Here is a 17,316-nt window from a genome sequence, read left to right on the forward strand (position 1 = left end):
CAAAGGGAGCCAGGTGCTGCCTGGCTAGGAGCACCTCCACCTACAGGGCGTCCTGTTCCACAGTCCCACCCGTGGCTCTCAGGCTGGGTGCTTCTCAGAGCGGATGGCCAGGATCTGGGCACCTCCAGGAACACACTGGCCCAGAAGACACCCTAACCACCCTTTCAAAGGCAGGAGCACTGGCGGAACATGCTGTTATAGCGGCAGGTGGAGGGGTGCTAGGCGTGAAGCCATTTGGGGGACAGTGGTCATTTCCATCAGTATACAAGCACACACAGCTGACCTGGGACTTTGCCTTGGGCAGTGATTCTCAGGATCATTAGTTCCCTGTGGTGTTCACATTGGGGGCACAGACTGGCCAAGTTACGGACGGTGAGTGTGGAGCTGTCCACCGTGGACAGGGGGCACTTAAGCAGGGATCTCTCCTGCTCCTCTGGGTCTCGTGATCATGCATGGGGCAGGGTAGGGCAGGCCAGAGGCTGGGCTCTGTGTTGGGGGCCAGGTGTACACATCTCTCCTCTAGGGCTCTCCCCATGCTGCCATCCCGTGCACAGGGGACCTACCAGGCAGGGTGCCTCAGGACGTCCCTGCCATCGAAAGAGAAGATGCGGGCCCCGGGCTTCAGCTGGCCCCCGGAGCCGGAAAACAGGGCCTCCCAGCTGGGAGCCAGTACTTCATCCTGTAGAGGGAAGTTGGCAGGGGCTTCCTCAATCTCTGGTCATGCCCAGCCAGTGTCAAGCACCAGGGAGCCCAGCCCCATCCAGGTGCCTCAGCAGACCCTCACCACCCTTTAGCCACACGCTGGGACCCTAGACTAAGGCCGAGGGGTCTCTTCCTCATGCCGGCCTCCTGCTCCCAGCCACTCTCCCCAGTCTTGGGCCTGGGGTCTGCACATCCACCGTCAGTGGTCCTGAGAGACTCCAGAGCCATGGAAGGAAGCCACGTGAGGGGTACCGTGGCAGGGCTGCTGGGCTGGGTGGCACAGATGTATTAGGGCATTTCCCAACCTGGCGGGTGTGTGAGGACCTGTCACTTGTGAGCATGCCCAAGGCTTCCTGGAAACATCGGGTTGCCCTCCCGCACCCACCGTGCCTGCCCGGGAGTCAGCCTCCAGGCCCCTTGGAGGAAGCCTCTGCCGGGGAAGGACCCTCAGAGCAAGCCCCAGCCCAGGCCTGGGTCCATCTGGGGACACCCTCGCGAGCCCAGGGCCCCACAGGACATGTTCCGCTCACCTTGAGGTTGACGATGGGAATGGTCCCACGGTCAGCACGGCGCACGATGCTGTAGAGGTCCTGCAGCCGCGAGGACAAGAAGGCACGGAAGGTGCCAGCCAGCCCCACAGCTCGGGCCTGCTGGAAGCACTGGAAGTCGGCCCCTCGGATGCCGCGCATGCCGCCCGAGAGTGGGCTGTTGAGCGCGACCAGGTGGAGCTGCAGGGAGAGGCTGACACTGCATCCCAGATGACCTCAGAGGCCCTGGGGACAGCACTGAACCCCTGCACACCTACAGTACCACATGGACAGGCACGGAAGGCCGAGCCCCAAGTGCCTTCTGATGGGTGCCAGAGGACAGCCAGGGCTGCAGAGGCAGGTGCTGTGGTCCCAGGAAACACCCCCACATGGACCCTGATGTCCTTCCCCATGAGCTCTGCTTGACAGGTCCAGAGCAGTGGGCCAACCTGGCTGTGTGAGCTCCTCTGCCACCTGGAGCCTCTAGGACCTCAAGGGGACTGACAGCCACTTGGCCATGAGAGGACGAGCCTCAGGCTGGACAGTGGCCACCATGTGTGGCACTGCCTAGTCAGAAGCCCACCTGCAGTGCAGCTGTGGCTGCCAACCCCCTTTACACTGCCCTGAGGACTAAGGGGCCAGGTGGACAAGTACCCACTTTGGGGTCACTCACCACCGGCTGGAAGTCCTGATGGGTGTGGGCAGGTGAGGCTGTGGGGCGGGCTGGCCGGAGATGCACATAGGAGCCGTGGTGCTGCGGAGCTCCGGGGTAGGGCTGGGGATCGGGGAGGCGCTGGGGGCTGGCCAGGGTGTCGTCTGCTCTCCAGGGGCGCACGGTGGAGTAGGAGTGCTCCCTCCGGGGATATGAGTTGCCCTCGTGCAGCTGCACCACTGGGGGCTGGCGGACAGCCACTTCATTGTCCTGCAGGTCCAGGTGCAGGTCTGTGCAGTGGGCTCCCACACACCAGGACCCTCCTCCCCCTGCATGTCCTTTTGTGCACTTGGAGGGGGTGTGGCTTCAAGATGACAGGCAGGGAGCTCCACCCAGACCCTGGGGGACCCTGGGTATAGGGGCAGGAGGGGTGGGAGCCCAGCCAGCTCTGGATACTTGAGTCATTGGACTTGCTCTCTGCTCAGCCTGACGCACTGCATAGCATACGGCCTCGTTCCTGAGCCACCCCTTGTCCACCCACCCAGCTGCCTACCATCCAGGTACCAATGGTCCACCCATCCACCACCCACCTGTACATTTCTCTATCCACCTACCCACTCATCCATCCACCTAGCTACCTGTCCATTCATCCATTTACCTATCCACCTGTCCATTCATCTGTATATCCATCCATCCACCCACCAACCCACCTGTCTGTCCATCCATTCATCCATCTATCCGTCCATCCATCTACCAATCCTCCTGTCCATCCATCTACCAACCCACCTGTCCATCTATCTGTATGTCCATCCATCTATTCACCCATGCATCCACCAACCACCTGTCCATCCACCCACCCACCAACCCACCTGTCCATCCATCTATCCACCTATCCACCTGTCCATTCATCCACCAACCCACCTGTCCATCCATCTGTATGTCCATTCATCCATCTATCCGTCCATCCATCTACCAATCCTCCTGTCCACCCATCCATCCACCAACCCCCCGTCCATCTATCTGTATGTCCATCCATCCATCCACTCACCCACCAACCCACCTGTCCATACATCCATCCACCTGTCCATTCATCCACCAAGCCATCACCAGCTCACCTGTCTGTCCATCTGTATGTCCATCCATCCACCAACCCACCTGTACTGCCCACCAACCCACCTATTCTTCTGTTCAGCCGCCCACACCCATTCGCCCTGGGGCATGCCTAGCACTGCAGGTGAGGAAAGATACAGAGGAGGACGGTGTCCCAGGGACTGCGAGGCTGAGGAGGGCAATGAGGTGCAGACACAACTGAAGCCAGCGGCAGTGTCCCTGTGGGTCTTCATCCTCTCCCCAGCAAGGACACCCTGATAGCACACATTCGGCTCCAGGATTCCAAGCACCAAGTGTGATTCCAGAAACATGTCAGTGCAGGCCCGGAGTCCCCTGCTGAGCCCCCAGAGTTGTGCAGAGAGAGCATCCCCTTACCGTGCTGGATGGCAGAGGGATCCGGGCCTCCAGCTGCAAGGCAACAGCAGGGTCACTCTGACACGGCCACAGCCTACCCCCTCTGCTCATCCCTCCCCCAAATGAGCCCTCCCACCAGGGCAGAGGCCACCCAGGGTGCTTCCCAGAACCAGGCACTTGTGGGCACCCGGTCCGTGTCTGCTGATAAGCCCTCAGCCTGTCCCTGGCCAGCAGGGGCCCTGGGGGGGCACCACGTGGTCTGGCTAGGCCTGGGGACAGGCAATGGAAACCCGGACACCCAGAAGTTCAGCTCAGGTGGACAGAGACTCCCAGGGATGAGGTGGGCTACTGAGGGCACAGGCTGGCTGCCCGGTCCTCACGTTTGCTACACAGGTAAGACGCACCCCCACGGCCCCAGGAGTGCCGGCTGGGCCCCTCCTGGGCCTCGTCTTCTGGGCCCAGGCTGGGTGTGTGATCCCCAATGTGTCACAGGAGCTGGGCCCTGGTGCTGGGCAGCCAAGATGTGTCCGAGGATTCCCCCACAGCGGGGTTCAGAGCACACCATGTGGACACAAAGCCGAGCCCTGTCCAGCAGGGCCGAGCCAGGGCGTGTGGCTCTCGAGGGCCCGACGCCTCTCCTGACTGATGCCTTGCCTCAAGACGGTGTGGGGCTTGCCGTCACAGATGCCCACGTGAGCTCCGGGTGCCCAGCACTAGCACACGTGACACACATAACGTCGTTTCCCTTTACCCAAAATGCTCAAAAGTAGTTTGATGAGTTTTTAAAAAGTGACAAGTGGCAGGAGCCTTGCTTGGGGACACCTGGCCCTGCTGTGGGTGCTGTTGAGGGCCCGGCCATTGCTGGGTGGGCGTGGGCTCCTCGCCTTCCTCAAGCCCCATGCCTCGCATCTCCCCAGGTTACGCCTGGCGGGCCCTCTGTGTACAGGGAGAGTGCTGCCCAGAGAACTCACCAGAACTTTCCGGAACCCGTTTCGGACCCGTACATAGAGTTCCTCCCTCTCAGCCACAAAGACGAGCCAGCCCTCGGGCAGCTCTCGTGCCCTGTCCAGCATGGTCTGGTAGGTGGCCCAGATCCTCACCTGCGGGACCCAAGCTGCATGGGTTCCTGCTGCCCAGAGGCAACTGCTGGGGCCCCGGGGGACGGGGAGGGGAGCAGGGCCTAACCTGGGTGTGGCTTGGGCTGTGTGGACTTCTGGGGGTTCCCTGGGGGAGCTGGCTCAGAGCAGCCAGGACTCTTCTTTGTGGCCACCCATGGGAGGCCCTAGGTGAGTGACCGATGTGGGGCCTAGCCCACACCAGTCCCTCTGCCACGGCCTCTGCACCCAGGGCAGGCCACCCCTCCCCGAGCGTCCCAGACTCCACCCCCACCTGCCTGGAAGCTTACCCCTGAAGAGGTGCCCATGGTTCCAGGGGGCCCTGGGGGGCCAGGTGGGCCTGGGGGGCCAGGGACACTGACAGCTACAAGAAAGAAGCCAAGGTGGCCCCACGCAGCCACGCAGGTGGCTCTGGGGGGAGCCCGACAGGACCCTGCCCAGGCCCACCTCCCCCGACTTACTCTGCCTGTGAGGACCAGGGAATGACGGGGGGCCAGGGGGGCCTGGGGGCCCAGGAGGGCCCTGGCGCCCCTCATAGCCAATGCCAGGAGGTCCCTGAGGTCCGGGTGGGCCCGGCTGGCCCTGGATGCTCTCTCCCTTTGGACCCTGGGAAAAAACCCAAACACGCTGTGTCATGCCCTGCATAGCCAGCCAGGGGTCCCTACAGCGGGAATGGCCTCTGAGCCACAGTCACCTCCCTGCCCCCCAAGGCCCCTCGGCAATCCAGGCAGAAGCGGGCCCATGCTCCCTGGGATTCTCGGGGCAGTGGCAGGACGCAGCCATGAGATAACTGTAAGGTGTCTGAGCCCCTGTGCCCACCCTGGGAGCTGCACTATGTCCCCAAGGGGACTGCCACACCCTGGTCGCAGACAAAGACGTGGGTGGCTTGGGCCCTGAGCTCACAGGCGCTGCCTCAGCCTGGGTGGGCGTCAGCAGGCCTGGGGGGGCGTCAGCAGGCCTGGGTGGGCAGAGTTCAGCCAGCCTGGGGCCCAGTCTTACCGGAATCCCAGGGTAGCCTGGTGGGCCGGGGGGACCTGGGGGTCCAGGCACACTTGAGCTGAAGAATCCGCCGCTGGCCCCTGGCTCCCCCTTCTCTCCTTTCTGTCCAGTGTCCCCCAGGTCCCCCTTGTCTCCCTGCAGAGGGAAACGCTGCTCTGAGAGCCCTGCTGCTGGGTGGGGAGGGCAGCGGGACACTGACCCCACGAGCCACAGGGGAGGCCTCCCCCATTCCAGAGTGCCAGGGTGCCCAGGGTGCCCTCTGGGGCCCATGCCCCTCAGGGGAGTGAACACGGGTGGTGGCTTGTCTGGGCAGCACAGAAGCCAGCCTCGTCTCAGACTGACACTCAGCACTGAGGACTTGGGGACCTGCCTCGGCACAAGCCGGGGACAGGGACCCACCCTCCCGATGTGGCCAGCACAGTCACACACCTTCATCTCAGCTTCCAGGCTGAGGAAGTCCACGGGGAACTGCCCTGCAGAGGGGAGGAGAGACGGGTGGGAGACCCCTGGATGACCCTCTCGTGGAGGGGTCACCCCCCTCCACCTTCGTTTGTCCTGTGTCCACTACAGAAAATGGGTGCAGGTTTCATTAAATTCACTCCTAATTAATTGGTTTTTAAATATTCTTGCTAACGGTTTCTTTTCAAAATCTCAATTTTAACTGCTTCAGACTCGTCGTTGCTTTTCCTAAATCGCCCTTACACCCCGTGGCTGGGTGGCCTGCTGGCGTCTGTGGGCAGACCTGCTGCGAGAAGCGCCATCCCCCTCCTGGGCCCTGGGCTCCGCCAGCTGCCAGCAGTGGCTCCTGCCGGGCTGGGGTCCTTCTGCAGAGCAGAGCGTGGCCCTGGGAGTAGGGCTCCTGTGACTGTGGTGACGTCCTCTGGGGGGCAGGGAGGACCAGTCTGGCTTCTTCTCCAGGCTCAACGCCTCATCGTTCACTTGGCTTACGTGTTGCCTATGTGGGCAGGTGGCTGGACCTGGCCAGCTGGGTCCACGCAGCTCCCTGGCGTGGCCACTTGGCTTCACTCAGTCAGTGGTCCTGCCCATCCTGTGCGGGTGCAGAGGGCGCCACATCTCGCCTCCGGTTTGGGAGCCTCTGGGCCATCTGCCGTCACCGTAGCTTCTCTGGCTGACCAGTGATAGGCACCCTGGACTGACCCCATCCTCTGCACCGGCTGGGCGCTCTGCGGGCCTCTTCCTGTTCGTGCTCTTTCCTCGGTGGCCTCAGCTGCCTCAGCACAGTTACCAGTGCCCAGAACCAACCTCCCCTGTGCGCTACACCTTGTCCTTCGGTCACTGTTGGACGTGGTCAGAGTCACATCCTGCCTCGCCTGCCTGTCCCTGCTCAGACCCCAGGTGTGGTGTGCAGACGCTGGAGGGTCCAAGCTCCCACCACCTTCTCCGAGAGACGCTGTTGCTCCTGGCAGGCCTTGGGGACCATCCACCTGCATGGGCTGCTTCCCAGCTCAGAGGTGGCCCCAGCGGGGGGCAGGCCGACTAGTCCCTCCGGCCCCTGCTCTGGCGTCCATGGGCTGGCTCCCAGCAGTCATGCAGTTGCTGTACCCTCCACCCAGCCTGCCTGGTTGGTCAGGGCAGGCGCCAGCCAGGGATCCAGCAGGGAACCCTCACTCCCCTCGGGGAAGAGGGAGTGCAGGGACCCACCTGGATGACCTCATTCAGAGCTGGCCCAGTGCAGCCCCTGGACAGAAGGGCCTCTGTGCTTACCCTGGCCACGCACACTCTCTGGAACCAACTGTGGGAGGGCGGGCATCTTGGATCTAGCCTTGGGCTGCAGGTGGGCAGCTGTCTGCTCCACAGTGGTGGGATGGTGGGGAACTCTTGCTGGAACCCTGTCCCTCCCAGGTCCTAGCTGTGTGGCTGACCAGGTGTCCCCAGATCCATGGCCTGAGAAGGGGCTTCCTCCCACTAGAGCAGGGTCAGACGGCGACTGCCCTGCAGAGGGCCCAGGGCCCACCCCAGGAGGCTGCCCACACACCCTGGGCCTGGGGCCCACAGAGAACGCTCACCTGGAGGTCCAGGTGGTCCCACTTCTCCTTTGTCACCCTTTGGTCCAGAAGGTCCTGGCAGCCCTGGGGGAACAGAGACCTAGTGCCATCAAGGAAACCTGAGGGCCCCTCTACCCATGTGGGCCCCGACCTCTAGGCACTGTGTAAAAAGAGAGGTCCTAGACCAGAAAGGGGTGGCAACGGATGGGGACAGTCAGACAGGCGCTCGTGGGGAGCAGAGGTGACAGGCCCCACCCTGCAGGCCAGGAGGACCACACCACCTCCCCAGGACCACCCTGCAGGCCAGGGGGACCACACCAGCTCTCCAGGCCCACCCTGCAGGCCAGGGGGACCACACCAGCTCTCCAGGCCCACCCTGCAGGCCATGGGGACCACACCACCTCTCCAGGACCACCCTGCAGGCCATGGGGACCACACCACCTCTCCAGGCCCACCCTGCAGGCCATGGGGACCACACCACCTCTCCAGGCCCACCCTGCAGGCCATGGGGACCACACCACCTCTCCAGGCCCACCCTGCAGGTCATGGGGGACCACACCACCTCTCCAGGCCCACCCTGCAGGCCATGGGGGACCACACCACCTCTCTAGGCCCACCCTGCAGGCCTTGGGGACCACACCACCTCTCCAGGACCACCCTGCAGGCCATAGAGGACCACACCACCTCTCCAGGACCACCCTGCAGGCCTTAGGGACCACACCACCTCTCCAGGACCACCCTGCAGGCCATGGGGACCACACCACCTCTCCACGCCCACCCTGCAGGCCATGGGGACCACACCACCTCTCCAGGCCCACCCTGCAGGCCATGGGGACCACACCACCTCTCCAGGACCACCCTGCAGGCCAGGGGGACCACACCACCTCTCCACGCCCACCCTGCAGGCCATGGGGACCACACCACCTCTCCAGGCCCACCCTGCAGGCCATGGGGACCACACCACCTCTCCAGGACCACCCTGCAGGCCTTAGGGACCACACCACCTCTCCAGGCCCACCCTGCAGGCCATGGGAACCACACCACCTCTCCAGGACCACCCTGCAGGCCTTGGGGACCACACCACCTCTCCAGGACCACCCTGCAGGCCTTAGGGACCACACCACCTCTCCAGGACCACCCTGCAGGCCTTGGGGACCACACCACCTCTCCACGCCCACCCTGCAGGCCATGGGGACCACACCACCTCTCCAGGACCACCCTGCAGGCCATGGGGACCACACCACCTCTCCAGGACCACCCTGCAGGCCTTAGGGACCACACCACCTCTCCAGGACCACCCTGCAGGCCTTGGGGACCACACCACCTCCCCAGGACCACCCTGCAGGCCATGGGGACCACACCACCTCTCCAGGCCCACCCTGCAGGCCTTAGGGACCACACCAGCTCTCCAGGACCACCCTGCAGGCCTTGGGGACCACACCACCTCCCCAGGACCACCCTGCAGGCCATGGGGACCACACCACCTCTCCAGGCCCACCCTGCAGGCCATGGGGACCACACCACCTCTCCAGGCCCACCCTGCAGGCCTTAGGGACCACACCACCTCTCCAGGCCCACCCTGCAGGCCATGGGGACCACACCACCTCTCCAGGCCCACCCTGCAGGCCATGGGGACCACACCACCTCTCCAGGACCACCCTGCAGGCCTTAGGGACCACACCACCTCTCCAGGCCCACCCTGCAGGCTGTGCTGATACCCACACCAAGGACAGCACATGGGTGGACCCCCGAGGGTAGCCCCACCATGGCAGGTCCTGGGAGCCCTGCTGGGAGGGCCCTGAGGATTGGGAAGAGACCTGGGGAGGTCTGGTCAGCCAGTGGGTGCTCAGCAGCGTGCAGTCCGGAGCACAATGTCCTCCACATCCCTGTGGAAAGCTGTTGTCCCCCAGCCCCATTGGAACTCTCACCTTGCAGTCCCCGAGGCCCAGGGTGGCCAGACTCCACAAATGCCTGCAAAGAACAGGGTAAAGTGGTCTCTGAGGGACAATGCTCTGGAAACCAAGGCCACCAGCCACCTGGGGTCCCCAAACCCAGAAGCCCCAAGCCCCTCTGACAGGCCACATCAGGGGAGCCCTGGGGCAGGTGCGTGGAGTCAGGAGCCCTGGCCGCGTCGCACTGCCTGTGGGGGTCACCGCCCTACTGGGCCTTCGCTCTTCCTGGGGGACACGCCTCCTCATCCACAGCCCCAGATGCAGCCCCCAGCCCAGCCCACCCCAGAGGCCCTGGGGACAGGACTGGAACCAGTGACAGGGAGAGGAGGTGGCGGCTCCTCCGCATGAGAGTGGGAGGCGCAGGGACTCAGTGCCGTGGGGCCCTGGAGACTCACGTTGCTGTCGTAGAGGGGCACCCCCGGAGGGCCTGGGGGCCCAGGAGGCCCTGGGGGGCCGGGCATGCCCTGTGGAGTGACAGAGAGCTCTGGTCATGGGGTGACTGGGAGGTGTGTGTGTCAATCAAACCGGGGTCTCACTCCTCACCTGAGGGGGCTCAGCCTGCAGCACGGGAGGCTCCACTTGGGAGCCCTGCTCCCTCCGAGAGGGGACCATGTGCAGGGCCAGCCCCAGGCCTGCCATGGCCCACCTGCCAGCCCACCCCTGTGGCTCCTGAGCAGCTGTGTGACGTGGCCAGGGAGGGAAGAGGCAAGACACAGGCCGGGGGAGACAATGGGGGTGGCCAGACTCCCAGGAGACCTCCATGCGTGGGCCTCCTGAGAGAACCCGTGGCTTTGCTGTTCCCGGTGGGCGTGGGTCATGTGCGACTCTGACACGCTGCACACGTGCAGGTGCACAAGTGGCCCGTGTGTGCATGTGTGTGTGCATGTGTGTGAGTGTGCATGTGAGTGCATGTGCATGTGTGAATGGTGCGTTTGAGCGCACACAGGAGCGTGAGTGTGAGCACACGGGTGTGCACGTATGAGCACACATACACATATGGGTGGCATGGGAGTGTGCATGTGTGTGCATTACATGTGCGTGTCTGCCTGTGTGTTTTTGTGTACGTGTGTCAGAAGACAGCACTCTGTGGTCACCCTGCCAGCAGCTCTGAGAAGCTTCTGACAGGTGAACTGGGGACCCCAGAGCTGGCCAGGCCACTCCTTGTCCCTGGCTGTCCTGGCCACCCCTGTCCACCCATCACAGGGCACTCACCCTCATTCCAAGTCCGAGGCTGGCGTCTGCAGGTTCCCCCTTCTCTCCCTTCAGCCCATTCACCCCAGGGCGACCCTGGGCCAGAGCACAGTGGGGGGCTGTTGGGCACTGTGGGGGACAGCTGCAGACCCCCGCCGGCCAGGCTGCTGGGCCACAGCTCAGCCGCCCACACCCACTGGGCAGCTCCTTCCTGCCCTGCGCTGCCCCCCCCCCCTTCTTCTTGCCCTAGCACCCAGGGGGTGGGGTGGGAGGTGGCTGGCCCAGCAGGACCAGACCATGACCCTCTAACACCCAGGTGTCCTCTGGCCTGAGCTCTCCCTGGACAAGGCCCAGGATATCCTTTGGCCACTTCAGGATATGGGCTGTGCCCAGGAGGTCAGCTGCCCACCCTTCCCCAAGCCAGTCCTGCGGTGGGTCAGGGCTCTCTGCACCTGTCCGGCTGGGCCTGCTGCCCACTGGGGCAGAGGCCCGGCCAGACACCCAGATGCTTACCGGTCGTCCAGGAAGGCCGATCTCACCCTTGTACCCAGGCCGCCCATACGGACCCTGCAGAGAGGATGTGCACTGAGGCTGCAGGACCTCTGAGCGGGGGGCTCTGAGGCCAAGGGAAGGGCCAGCCAAGGGCCAGAACGCTGGGCACCACTGTGAGCCGCCCACTGTGTCCCGCCCAACAGCCCCTTGAGTTTCAAGTTGCGGTTGAGATCTAGGCACTGGGGCCACGTGCCCAGCAGCCAGGCAAGGTGACGAGGTCATTTCCGACCACAGCACAGTGGCTCAGGACGAGGGTGCTACTCACCGGGGGTCCTCGGAAGCCCGGCTCTCCCTGGACAGAAAACAGAGGCACTGTCAGGTGGTGCAGTGCTCCCCGCCTGGGGTTCCGGAGCCACAGCTACAAGCTGGGTGGCACCTGGGCTGCCAGCCACACCAGGGAGGTCGGGAGACCCAGCAGGGCTGCTGGACAGCGTCTGCACCCGGGCAGCTGCACAGGCAGGGCATGCCCTGGGTCTTGAGGCTCGAGGCCTATCTGTGCCAGGCCTGGCCAGGTCATCTCAGGCCCTACGCAGAGGTACAGCCAAGGACACAGTCTTTCTGGGCCTGCGGATCCAACATTCTTGGTCCATCCCAACAGTCAAGGGGCTCTGGGCTCCCCGCACAGGTGGCCAGTCAGCCGCTCTTCAGGGCCTGCTGTGGGCTGTGCTGGGCTGGGCCCAGGGCACAGGCCCCTCAACGCTGTCCTGACCGCCCTGGCTCAGGCCAGTGGAGGAGTCAGCAGCTGAGCTGGGCCCTGAGACCCCACCTCCCTGCAGGCAGGCCCAGCCAACAGGGTCAGAGGGACAACGAGCACTGGCCAGCAGGCACAGGAGTGCAAGGCACGCCCCACATGGCTGAGAGGTGGACCTGGGAGTGCCATGAGGGCCAGGCGGCAGGAGGGGCCGTGTGCCAGGACCACTCTCCCTGAGGACCAGCCCCCCCATGTCTCCTTGGTGGCCTGCAGGGGGCGCTGCCCTCACCTTGGCTCCTTTCTGGGCAGGGCCCAGGGTTCTGCCGTCAGGGCCCAAGACACCGCCAGGCTCTCCCTTCTCCCCCTGGAACAGCAGAGTCACAGGTCAGGGCTCCCGGCAGGCAGGGCGGCATGGTGTCCCCAGGCCTCGCAGAGAACACCCAGGAACAGGGATGGACACGGACACAGCCCAAGCTGCAGCTGGCCACACGCTTGCTCAGAGGTCACTAGGGGCAACACAGCCCCATTGTACTAGGGCTCTGTCTACCCCAGAGTGGCCACTTGGGCAGATGGAGACTGTCCACTGGGTCAAGGAAGGCTGTCCACCAGAAGCACACCTTGGCTCTGGCTGAAGCTTGGGTGCCAGTCATGCTGGCCCCTGGCTGACGGCAGCAGCTGGGCAGATGGCACCCCAGCCCTTACCTTGGGTCCTGGGAAGCCCTGCTCGCCTCTGGAGCCCGGGTCGCCCTTTGGTCCAGCAGGTCCCTGGAGGGAAGACCAAGCGGAAATGAGCATCCCTGGAACCAGTGTTCACCAAGCTCCCAGGACCCCCACATCCTGCCCTGCGGCTGCTCCTGGTCTGGCACCAGCATCGCGAGGTCCTGACTGGCCAGGGGCAGAGAGGTGCTCAGTCCTGCTCCTGTCCTCCAGTCCAGTGACTCCGCCCACCCCTTGGGCCTCCGAGGCCCGCGCAGCTCCCCTCTGCTCTGCCCTACGGGAGACCCCCCAGACCCAGCCAGCTCGGGAGGGGGCCACTTACAGGAAAGCCTGCGAAGCCCGGCCTGCCCTGCAGAGAGAGGGACAGCGTCAGCCAAGGGCGGCCACGCCCTCAGGACACCCCGCCACTGACCGAGCAGCTGCTCAGCGACAAAAGCACATACCTCAGGCCCCGGTGCACTGGTCACTGCTCCCTGTCCACAGCCAGCAGAAGGCAGAGAAACAGGGAGAACAAGTTCAGAGTGGACCCGGCCCCAGGGCTCTGCGCCGGGAGGGGAGCAGGACCCTTCCAGGCAGCCATCCCGAGGGTCCCTGGCCTGGCCCTTCCCAGGGACATCCGGGGCAGAGGGACGTGGTGGACGCCACTGCTCGGCCCCAGGCCACGGGCTCCCAGGCCACAAGCCTCTTGGTCAGCCCGCCTCTCCAGCTCTGCTGCAGGCTCCCGCTGACCCCTCCCGGATACTCACCCTCATTCCAGGCCCCACCCACAGGGTTCTCCAGTGACTGGGCAGGTGTGCCTGCGTGCACTGCCCTGGCCAGGGTCCCTAGCCCCGGCCTACGGGTCTGCCCTGAGCCGTCCCTCCCTCCTCTCAGACTGCTGTGCTTGTCCCATCTGCCCTTCTGTCCACTCCTGGTACTCAGATGGGCCCAGGCCAGGCGCAATTCTGACCATTCTCAGACTTAATCCAACCTGTGCCCCAGGACTACAGTGTTCCTCATTTTGAAAATGACGCTGTGCACAGAGAGGTTAAGTAAGTGTCTAGGGTCACACAGCTGTCGGTGCTGGAATGTGACCTGAGCCCTGCTGGTCACCCCCATCACTGCTCTAATTCTGCATAGGGCAGCTCCTTCCAGGGACATCAGGAACCTGAGCTGCTGACCACACGTCTGTCTCCCCCAGCCCCCCCTCCCACACAGCGTCCTTACGTCCTGATCAGACACGTAGACCACGGGCCCCGGGGGTCCTGGGGGCCCAGGCAGGCCTGGTTGCCCCACTCCATCCTTTCCTGGGTCACCCTGGAAGAAAAAGCCACAAGTCCAGCCCGTGACCACAGCGGCCCTGGCCAGGACCCAGAGCCCAGCTGGCTTTGGAGGTGGTTCCCGGAGTCCACGGGGTCTGAGGGGCATCGTGGGTGTGGACATGCTGCGCCCCAGCCCCGAGAGCCACTCCTGCCAAATTGAGGGTCTTGTCCCATCTGGAGCCACGTGGGTGCAGACCCCCAGGGCAGCACCCCGAAGCCAGCCCTACTGTCCACCCGCTGTGGGCCCTGAGCCCCACGCTGCCCCCGGACACTCACTCGTTCTCCGGGGCTCCCTTTGTCTCCTTTAGGTCCCTGCAGAAACGAGGAGGTGGCGGCGCTCAGAGGCGCTGATTGGTGAGGGGGTTCGTCCCCAGGCAGGCGGGGGCTGGGCAGGGACAGCCACCAAGGCCCCCGGGGTCAAGGCAGGCACACTGGGTCCTGGAGCACGGGGACCTGCAGGGCCAGGCCCCCAGGAGACCCAAGGTGGCTGGTGGGCCAGCTCTCCTCCGGGGTAGTTCCTCCAGGGGCTTCATCCCTCCACACCCGGGGCCACCACGGTCACTCACCGGGGGCCCTGCCGGGCCTTCTCTGCCAGGGAGGCCAGGGGACCCGCGGGCTCCGTCGGCTCCAACTTCCCCCTGGAATGAACAGAGGGTCCAGCATGTCAGCCACCGGGCCTGGGGCTGCGGAGACTCACCAAGAGGAAGCCCAGAGTGGCCGTGACCGTGAGGACCCTTGGGTTCCTGCTGGTCACTGGCTCCACCCCGGGGTGATGCTGCCTGTCACCCACTGGGGGCTGTGGGGGGGTGAGGAGGGAAGCCTGGCCACAGGCCTGTTGTGGCTCCCAGGAATGGCCGTGGGGCGCAGGTGGGGTCTGGGCCCTCCGCTGGTAAACCCAGGGAACACGGGGCGGGGCTGGGCCTGCGTGCCCTGCGGGGCCGCCTCTGAAAAAAGGAAGGGTTCAAGTGTAAGGAAAAGGGGCAGGCCAGGGAGGAGGGGCAGTGCGGGACCTGACCCTGCTGTCACCCGTGTCCTCCACACAGGCCTGGCTGTCACGGGGGGAGCCCAATGGCCCCATCTACTGCGGTATGGGGAGGACAGGCTCCCGGGGTCCCTGTCCGCCGCCCCCACGTGGTCCAGTTCCTGACCCTGAGTAAGGGGCTTACCTTGGCCCCAGGTGGCCCGCGGGCTCCAGGATCCCCCTAAATGGACAAAGTGACTCAGTGAGTGGGTGGGCAAGCCGTGGAGGAGGGGCTGAGTGCCAGGTGCAGCCCGCAAAGAGCAGAGGCCCTGGACAGTGGGCAGCTGAGTGGCCCCCTGCTCCCGCAGCACCTGGCTGGACGGTTCCGGAGGCTGGAGGCAGAGCCCACTGACCCCAGAGAGGCATAAGTGACCTTCTGAACGCTCAGCCTTTGAGCTGGCCCAAGGCTTCACCAGCCAAGGGGCAGTGGGACAGGAGGGCCTGGCCGGAGCGGACCCCGAGGGGACCCCCGACTTGGAGCTCCTGCTGGGGAAGGCTTGACGGGGGCGGGTGAAAGAGCCGCTGCCCGGGGGCCGAGGACCCCGGTCTGGACTTCCGTGTGGTCCCCCGCTGGCCCTGCCTGGAACCAGCTCAGGCCTGGGGAGGGGTGGGGCTGGGTCCCTGGGTCCTCCAGGGGCCCCTGCCCGTGCCCTCGGGGTGCCTGGGCCAGGAAGCCCTGCAGGCCTGGGGAGAGGGCCGCGCCCCTGCGCTGTCTTCCCATCAGGCTTTGGTTCCACTTTGCAAGTTTCCCTCCCGGGATCAGGAAACCGAGTCACCAAAGCTGTGACCGGCAGCGCGGAAGCAGGGGACTGACCTTGAGTCCTGGCGGGCCGGGTGGTCCCTGTGGGGCAGAGCAGACAGCATCAGTGCAGCCCGCCCTGCCCGGAGCCCTCCCTCCCATGGGAAAATGAGCCTGACACCAGCACTTCAGCGGCAACCTCAGATGAAGCTCGCTGCCTGTGGGGGAGCAGCGCCCCAAGACGGCAGCAGGCCGGGGCCAGCCCGGGGCCCCAGGTGCCCAAGCCACCCTGCCCGTCCGGAACCAAGCAGACTCACGTCTTACGAAACCGCCACATAAACACTTGGTGTGGAGCCGCCCACCCAGGGCAAGTGGTGAGCTGACCCTGACCCAGGCGTGTCCCGCCAGACGCCACGGTGCTCTGGAGCCATTTTTGTGGCCCAGAGCAGGGCAGGACCTCCTAACAGGGGGACAGTGACCTCTAGAGACGACATGGCTGTTGGCGCCACACTAGGGCCCCATCTTCCCCAAGACCCTCCTGGCTGACCGATCCTGCCGGGTCACAGGTGGCGCAGAGCAGGTGGAGATGCCGTTCGGGACCCCTCTGTGTAAGTCAGATCACGCTCAGGCCCTTGTTCCTTACGTCCCCAAACCAGAGCCACAGAGAGAACTCCACGTCTCCTTTCCCAGGAAAGACTGGTCCTCTAGGCCTGTCCACCTGGCTCGTCCATCCTGACCACCACTGCATTTCCCTCTGGAGGGACACAGGTCCCAGCCCTGGGACTTTCAACTCAACAGTGTCCCCAGGGGGCGGGGCCGAGGGTAGACAGTGCCTGGGAACACAGCCCCCCGACTGTGGCCGCTCCTGGCCCACGGGAGCCTTTTACAGGCACGTAGGGGCCCCCAGCTCATGGGCAGTACCTGTGGCCCCTCAGAGCCGCGGGCTGTCGACCAGAAAGGTGCTCCGGAGCCCTCCATGTCGTCCTGGAGTGGACATAAGAGGGACACTTCTTAAAGAGGAGAGGACCCCACCTTGGGCCTGGGAGACTAGAGCTGGGCCGTAGCAGAGTGGGTGGTTCCCAGGGCCAGGCCACCTGGGAAACAGCTGTCCTTGGGGGGCTTTGCAGTGACAGGGACCCTGGTGGGGTGGGGCCCGTACAGTCCCTCCAGTGTGGCTCATCTGCCTGGTCTGCACATGTGCTGTGCCTCGGCTGTCCCCTGAGGGGTTTTGGGGACCTGAGGGACAGGGGCCTGAGGAGGACAGCTGTGATCACTGGACGCTGGGCATGAACACCTGTGCTCAGTGTACATGGGAGCCACCGGCACGGCCAGCCCTCAGCCCCTCAGGGCTCACGGGGGCCACCGGGGACAGAGCCCAGGCTGTGTGGCAAATGCTGGCCGAGACAGCGGGGCAGCCTGGAGCTGCCCGAGGGGAAGGTGGGGTGGCAGGCTGGCCTCCTAGGAGCTAGGACTCACAAATCCAGCAGCAAGTCCTGGTCCTGGTGGCCCAGGGGGGCCCGGCGGTCCTGGAGGTCCAGCGGGACCAGGGGCTCCTACGAAGCCGCTCTCCCCGGGAGCACCGACAGGGCCAGGGTCTCCCTTGCTTCCCTGCACAGGGCAAAGAACAGTGTCACCACCCTCTGCCTCTGGGTCTCAGAGCAACCCCAGAGGCCACCGTGTCCCCAGG

At 64.8% G+C, this 17,316-nt stretch overlaps 1 protein-coding gene across 1 annotated transcript in view; it reads right to left on the reverse strand.

Moving 5' to 3' along the window:
- The window catches only part of Col18a1 (collagen type XVIII alpha 1 chain), a 50,625-nt gene that overhangs the window by 1,470 nt on the left and 31,839 nt on the right, over positions 1–17,316 (reverse strand). The window contains 26 exon segments of the mRNA XM_071614966.1: positions 564–679; positions 1,233–1,430; positions 1,903–2,151; positions 3,367–3,399; positions 4,317–4,445; positions 4,751–4,824; positions 4,922–5,066; positions 5,460–5,594; positions 5,889–5,932; positions 7,487–7,549; positions 9,394–9,436; positions 9,813–9,881; positions 10,630–10,704; positions 11,122–11,175; positions 11,426–11,452; positions 12,141–12,215; positions 12,554–12,616; positions 12,891–12,917; positions 13,012–13,041; positions 13,775–13,864; positions 14,146–14,181; positions 14,436–14,507; positions 15,036–15,071; positions 15,705–15,731; positions 16,551–16,613; positions 17,106–17,237. Of these exon segments, the coding sequence (XP_071471067.1) occupies positions 564–679; positions 1,233–1,430; positions 1,903–2,151; positions 3,367–3,399; positions 4,317–4,445; positions 4,751–4,824; positions 4,922–5,066; positions 5,460–5,594; positions 5,889–5,932; positions 7,487–7,549; positions 9,394–9,436; positions 9,813–9,881; positions 10,630–10,704; positions 11,122–11,175; positions 11,426–11,452; positions 12,141–12,215; positions 12,554–12,616; positions 12,891–12,917; positions 13,012–13,041; positions 13,775–13,864; positions 14,146–14,181; positions 14,436–14,507; positions 15,036–15,071; positions 15,705–15,731; positions 16,551–16,613; positions 17,106–17,237 (2,105 nt within the window).

The sequence above is a fragment of the Marmota flaviventris genome, chromosome 8, assembly GCF_047511675.1.
Source record: "Marmota flaviventris isolate mMarFla1 chromosome 8, mMarFla1.hap1, whole genome shotgun sequence".
In the NCBI taxonomy this organism is placed as follows: domain Eukaryota; kingdom Metazoa; phylum Chordata; class Mammalia; order Rodentia; family Sciuridae; genus Marmota; species Marmota flaviventris.